This window comes from Phragmites australis, chromosome 2, assembly GCF_958298935.1.
Source record: "Phragmites australis chromosome 2, lpPhrAust1.1, whole genome shotgun sequence".
In the NCBI taxonomy this organism is placed as follows: Eukaryota; Viridiplantae; Streptophyta; class Magnoliopsida; order Poales; family Poaceae; genus Phragmites; species Phragmites australis.
Window position 1 is genome coordinate 41,713,674 of NC_084922.1, and position 6,873 is coordinate 41,720,546.

At 39.2% G+C, this 6,873-nt stretch overlaps 1 protein-coding gene across 2 annotated transcripts; it reads left to right on the forward strand.

Annotated features, from left to right (window-relative positions):
* Positions 1-421: 421 nt before the first annotated feature.
* Positions 422-6,637, forward strand: LOC133908932 (DNA-(apurinic or apyrimidinic site) endonuclease, chloroplastic-like). Of its 2 annotated transcripts, none has more exons than XM_062351156.1 (12): positions 422-588; positions 1,056-1,212; positions 1,283-1,380; positions 1,470-1,549; positions 1,911-2,150; positions 2,240-2,514; positions 2,678-2,788; positions 3,901-4,038; positions 4,122-4,169; positions 5,149-5,229; positions 5,631-5,790; positions 6,106-6,637. In XM_062351156.1, exons 1-12 carry the CDS (start codon positions 545-547, stop codon positions 6,225-6,227), a joined length of 1,554 nt encoding a protein of 517 aa, XP_062207140.1. In that variant the 5' UTR covers positions 422-544; the 3' UTR covers positions 6,228-6,637. The 2 variants fall into 2 exon arrangements, with proteins under 2 accessions (XP_062207140.1, XP_062207141.1); XM_062351157.1 differs by having other exon boundaries at positions 439-593.
* Positions 6,638-6,873: the final 236 nt, after the last annotated feature.

The window sequence follows — 6,873 nt, forward strand, 5'->3', positions numbered from 1 at the left end:
TGTCCCTCAACGATGGTGAGTCACGTCGGAAGGTGTAGTGACAACAGGTTGATATGGTCGGGGGGAGGGGAGGAGCCATCGCTGAAACAAGAGCGACAGTGTTAGGTCATGCTAGACAGAGGAGCAATGTTACGAGGAGAAGCCACTGTTGAGAAATGAGGAGCATCGACAACCTAATAATAGCTGTAGTAAGGAGAAATTATGTCATTTGTATCTTTCTCAGTGTGAATCGCTCCATTGAAATGTTAGTAATGCGACAGTTTTCTAGTGAGTTTACAGTTAGTTTTTATAAATAAAAAAGTTAAATATCGCAACAAATTAGTGGCAAATATGAAAAATTGTTTTTTTTGGAAGAGCGCCAAATGCCAATGAGATGGGAACTACAAACCCAGCCCTCTCCCAAACTGAGAAATCGAGCTGTGGTTTGCCAGGCCGGGATAGAGGCTTCCGGCGGGCAGCCCATCAGCGGGGACCTACGACGCCAAAACGCACCGCACCGCACCGCATCGCATCGATTGCCCACTTCACACACGCTCGCCGACCGATGCCGCTGCTGCTGCGCGGCGCCTCCCTCCTCCGCCTCTACGAGTACGGTACCGATCCCCCTCTCTCCTGCTCTCTACCTTCCTGTGCCGCATTTGCAATTTTCGTGTCGATTTAGCTCATCTGGTCTGCGTCGATTCGGTTCTTCCGCCAGCCAAGTAGCAGCTGTTGCTCAATAGGGGAAGGAGCCCGTCAAGGGTTTGGCCGCGAACGGAAATCCCTATTTTTTTCTTGTATTCTCAAGTCTCGGCAGCGTCGTTGATATGGATTATGAAATATACAGTTCCGGTCATAGCGCGCGTGGGGCTTCAGGATTTCTCTAGAGAATTGCTTCTGCTTAGACTCATTTTGCAGATAGTGTGAAACCATTGAATCAACCAAGAAATTACCAACAAATTGTTGGAGGATATTTTTCCATTATCCTATATCTGGATTCATTGTCAAATATTCACTTAACCTTATAGGTTTCTTCATCGATGAATAGTGAAACTTGTCTCTTCTTTTTTTAATAGGTGTAGCTGTAGCCTACCAAGTGTGAATTTCAGTTCCAGAAAACTCTTACTGCCAAAGCTGAACGTCATGAGGGAGGGAATGCGGGCGACATATTCTCGTAGAGCTGCCTCAAAGAACAGCGAGATCAAGAAAGATGAGCAATCAGTTGTAGAAAAGGTTAGTCTTTGTGCCTTTTGGTGCTCATATTCTCCGTATGCCGTCTCATGCTTTTCTTTTTGGACTCTAGGAAGATGTCGCTGAAAGCAATTTGGAGATAGAGAAAGTCAGGAGTGACCCTAGCCAGCTCCAATCAATGACGGTGAAGGAGCTCAGGGAGCTCACAAGGTTCACACTTTCCCTAGTCTGCACTTATTGCCTATTGGTGACAGTTGATCTGCCCTATTACTTTAATTCTTTTGGCAATAAACTTGAAGGAGGATGGGAATTTCTGTGAAAGGTACCAAGAAAGATTTAGTAGCCGCCCTGATGGATTCTTTGGGCGTGGAAGAAAACGGTAAGAATTTCTGCACCCTGTAGCAGTAGCTTTAAACTATAACCATGTTTTTTTAATACTGATAACTCTTTTAAAACAGAATCAAAACCAACGTCGATAGGGCCTTGTACTTCCACAAACCATTGTTTCAGTTGTACTGTATGTATCCAGAGAAATAGTGAACCAAATATGTAGTTCTGAGAAGCTGTTGCTTGCATGAGTTCTTTCAAAGCTCTTATGTGTTTGTATATCGACATCCAAGATAAATCAGGGGCATTACTGCATCCTTCATAGCCAATTAGCCATGCTTTATATATTGGCCTTTTCTAAATATAACATTGCAATGAAGCATTTTAGCATTAGACTCGTTTCCTTTCCACAGGTAAAGTGGGGAAGCCATCAGTTGGGCAGGTTAGCCCCTCAGAAGTATCTTTAAAACGAAAAGGTGGCACTTCAGTTGTAGTTGAACAAAAAATAGAAACTATGGAGGTTATCTCTGAAACTCCTATCAAGAAAAGAAGTAGAACAAAACAGAAGTCAGTCAAGAGCACTACTCTCGAGGAGAATTCTGTGACTAATGTCAAGCTAAATAAAACTTCAGTCCAGAAGGAAACACTTGTTGGTACGCTCATTCATTTTCACTAGTCTTGAACTATTTTTCAGTTGGAAAATTACTTTCGTCTTGGCTAAGTGTTGGCTGCTCTATTGCAGTCCAAGCTGCTGTTTCTAAGGCAGGACTGGGCCTTAGTGATGATACAGAGCCTTGGACTATACTTGTACATAAAAAACCACAGGCCGAGTGGATTCCATACAATCCTAAGACTATGAGACCTCCACCTCTTAGCAAGGATACAAGGGCTCTGAAGATTCTATCATGGAATGTCAATGGATTGAAAGCATTGCTCAAATCAAGGGGCTTCTCTGTTCAGCAGTTAGCACAGAGGGAGGATTTTGATGTGCTATGCCTACAAGAGACAAAAATGCAGGCAAGATTGGAGTTCTTTTTGGGTGACTTCACTTGTAATTATGCTGCTAAAATAATAATTAAGAGATAGGTCGGAATGGTTATTTGTTGCAATATGACATCTCTTATCCTCTCTGAATTGTTTGTTGATTATACATTTACTATAATTGTTTTATGTTGAGCAGGAGAAGGATGTTGAAGTTATTAAGGATACTCTGCTTGATGGCTACACAAATAGTTTCTGGACATGCAGTGTGTCAAAGCTTGGCTATTCGGGAACAGCAATTATTTCACGAGTATGCATCTTGAACATCACCTGCCAAATGCTTCACGCATATACATAGTAGAAACAGAACACCCATGCAGTCTTAATTGTTTGTTCTGTTTTATTGCCTTTCAACCAACTGCAAGGAATCCTGAAAGAAATGGACAGAAGGAATAACCACACTTATCCCAGTTTCAGTGAAACATATTTTTGATCTTGGATTAACAATTAAACCTCTCTTTAGTTGAAACTTACAAAGTAAGAAAAGAGCTTACATCAGTATGTAAAAGAAAACTAGATATAAAGACAAAAGACTGAAGAAAAAAGTATTAAATATTGATACCATTCCCATTTTGGACTAATCTAACAGTCTGACTGATCTTCCATGGTTATCATAAGCATTCTTATCTCTTGTTCCAAGATTCATTTTTTATCTTCTTTTCAATCTTCAGGATATCTCTATTTCTGAAATCGAACGCTAGCTTTGCTGAGAGGTTTACTTTAGTTAGAAAAGAATCAAATGTTTAGCTCAGAGATACCCTCAGACCTGTTTGTTTCTTTCTTCTTCCCATGGATTATACTAATACTTGATAAATCACTGTACGATGTTTTTGGATTGAGTAAATTTCACAAAACTACAACTATTTGCACCTAACTATCACAAAACTACAACTTCTGGAACGAGTTTCACAAAACTACAAATATTTGTGCCCCTAGTAACACAAAACTACATTGTTTGCACAAAACTACAACTATTTTGCACAAAATAGTTGTAGTTTTGTGAAACTATTTTTGTGTAGTTTTGTGAAAAAAAATGTAGTTTTGTGCTACTAGGGGCACACGTACTTGTAGTTTTGTGAAACTTGTTCCAGAAGTTGTAGTTTTGTGATAATTAGGTGCAAATAGTTGTAGTTTTGTGAAATTTACTCTTTTGGATTTTTAGATAAAACTAGACAAGGAGATTTACTATATTCTGATACTGGCCTGTTCTTCAGTTAAATTTTTCACTGCTCCAATTGATTACGCGGTTGTGTTAAAGCATAAAATTTCTTCCTCAACAAGTACAATGCTAATAGACTTTGATGAACATCTTTGTTTCTTATATTTTGTTTCTTTTTGTTATGTGTCTTGTGTTGCCTATAGGTCAAACCACTTTCTATCAAATATGGGCTTGGTGTACCAGACCATGATACTGAAGGGAGGGTTGTGACAGTGGAGTTTGACGACTTCTACTTGCTAACAGCTTATGTACCAAATGCTGGTGATGGCCTAAAAAGATTGGTAATTCATTGTTATTTTTTTCCTTTTAGTATAAATAGCTTGAGGTTAAAATCTATAATCCATGAGCATATATTACTGTGCAGACTTACAGGGTCACAGAGTGGGATCCATCTCTTGGTAACTACATGAAAGTATGCCTTTTCTTTTAGTCTGATTGTTATTTGGAGTAGTTTTCTTACTCTTCTTATTCTTTTCTCCTTTTTTTTTCAAACATGTATTTAGTGAAACAGAACAATTTTTTTTCCGCCTTTTACCTTTATGTCATTTTTTCCTCTTTGTTGGTGGACCTTGTTGGGTTTCATCTCTAGCCTACCCCAACTTGCTTGGGATTGAAAGGCATTGTTGTTGTCTGTTCCTTGGTTCTTACTATTCGTATGACATGCTCGAGTGGATATCTGCTTCTTTGTGTTGCAACTTAGGGCTTCTTTGAATAAGGGGGATTTGAACCCAAATCGTTGATATATAGTACAGATATGATCTAAATTCTAAAAATTACTAGAGCAATGTCCCTCATCCAAACACTTGAGGTTCCCTGATATACATTTGCACATGCCAAAGCTTAGTAAGAACTAATTTTTTTTTTTAAGGAAAGCTTAGTAAGAACTAAGATTGAAAGAAAGGGTCCTTGTTAGAACTTTGGATGGTACATGGCCAAATTAGAGGGCAGACCCACGAAGTATACACCAAGATGGCCAATTTAATCAGAGTGGTGATTTTTGTAAAAGTAATCCAGTAAACTCAGGCATCTTTCAGTCTGCATCGTCTTTCCTTAATTGGCCATCGTCAATCCCTTCTTTTAACTTCACCAGTCGAGCCAGCATGTTTGGACATCTTGCATTTGTTGTGTGGAGTGTTTGTGTTGCTAGTTACCAAACTGATGGTCATCTACAGTTCTAAACCCTAGACTTGTTGTACTTCTGTAGAACTGTCTTACTGTACAAAACTACCTTGCTAGTCAGAAATGCATGATTTTTCGAACATGATTTCACCTCCTGCATTTACAGGTTTCAGTAGCACTCATTGCACTGCCAATATCAAATGTCCCTTTTAATGGCATGCTCATGCTTCTATGTTCTAACATAACCTTACACATTTCTTATGATTATGTAGGAACTTGAAAAATCGAAGCCTGTCATACTAACTGGTGATCTTAACTGTGCCCATCAGGAGATTGATATCCATGATCCCGCTGTGAGTAATCATTTGTTTGAATTGTTTTATGCAGAAGTATTGTAGATTTGCAATATTATGCTGAACTGCGTGTGCTATGGAGAAATCCATGTTCAAATTATGGGAAAGAAATAGCCTTGGTTCTAGATTCTCTTTGTTAGACCAGACTTGTGATCCAGCTTTATTAGAAAGCTTAAAGAGTTGAAGGAAATTCTTATTCAAGTTGTGAGAAATAGATAAACCTACATTGCATTGTCATCGTGCTTGTTTTTTAATGGCCTGTACACCATTTAGCTCATAAATGTGCCTGCTCGGCTACATCAGTTTGTGAAATTGTGATTAACTATGTCAGTTTCACTTTAGCTTCTCAAACTTCTCTTTTCTAGGGGCCCTTCACTTATATTTAATACCTTTTGCCCCAGGGAAATCGTAAAAGTGCAGGCTTCACAAAAGAAGAAAGAGAATCATTTGAGACCAATTTTCTGGCCAAAGGGTTTGTCGATACGTTTCGGAAACAGCATCCCAATGTTGTTGCATATAGTTACTGGGGGTATAGGCAAAATTGCCGGAAGACAAATAAAGGTATGTACTCAACAATATGGGCTTTGCCCCCAGGTATTGTGCTTTTATGCAATGTTTAGGCCGCAATACTTGAGATTATTTGCCACTTACCAACATACCTACGATTTTCTGTAATTTGTGCCACAATAGACCATACTGGGAGTTTTCTGTAATTTACTGTTGTTGTGCTATGTACTAGTTAGCATGGTTTCTGAGCCACCTCTTACATCCATGATTGCACAAGCTCTACATCAAATCAGTATATTCATTGTTTCAACATAACTGAAGATCATGCTCATTGTTTCATTTTGTTGTTTGTCTCTTCATGGATTGAAGGTTGGCGCCTGGACTACTTCCTTGTGTCAGAATCTATCGTGGAAAAAGTTCATGATTCATATATTCTTCCAGACATTTCTGCCAGTGATCACAGCCCACTTGGCCTCATACTCAAGCTCTAGGCTGCACCTATGCTGCGCAAAACAGTCGATCTGAAGCTGGTTCGTTGTTTATTGTCAAAAGCGTCCCTTGTTCTTCTGGTGCAGATCTCTGGCAGAGTCTGCGATTTTGTATCTGATTATTACTGAAACAATTAGGTTTCTTTTGATGCTGTGGGTTGGCTATACCAATCCTATACTTGGCAGGGCAGATCTAAGATTTGGGTATGCAGAAGTCTAGGGGATGAACTACTGGTATTGATGCCGCACTTTGGGATGAAAATATGCAACCATCATATCATCGGTTGCTGTTCTGTAGCTCAGTATGAGCAGTTTGGAAGAGTGTATGGTTGGCTACATACACTGACGTGTTTAACATGTTTAAGTACACTAAGCTATTATTGTTTGTTAAATGTCAACAAAAATTAGTTTCACGTATGGCCTAATTTAAGCGTTCTAAAATAATAAAGCATGTGCTAATCAAATTGGCTCTACGACACTCCATTTGGATGACATTTGCTGGATTACATCGGATAGTGCTGATGCGCAGTTGTGGTTTTATTTTGGCAAATGCAGACGATCTTGGAGAGTCCCTTAGTTGGATCACGATTGTGTGACGTGTTTCAGTAGTTGACATTCAAGTAGGTTGTTCTTTTCGCTTGTATAGTAC

Bases quoted from the DNA above. Each gene is read 5' to 3' on its own strand.
- LOC133908932 (XM_062351156.1), top strand. From the start codon at position 545: ATGCCGCTGCTGCTGCGCGGCGCCTCCCTCCTCCGCCTCTACGA. The intron at 1,213-1,282 runs GTTAGTCTTTGT...TTTGGACTCTAG, and splicing joins AGCAATCAGTTGTAGAAAAG to GAAGATGTCGCTGAAAGCAA. The intron at 4,170-5,148 runs GTATGCCTTTTC...ATGATTATGTAG, and splicing joins CTCTTGGTAACTACATGAAA to GAACTTGAAAAATCGAAGCC.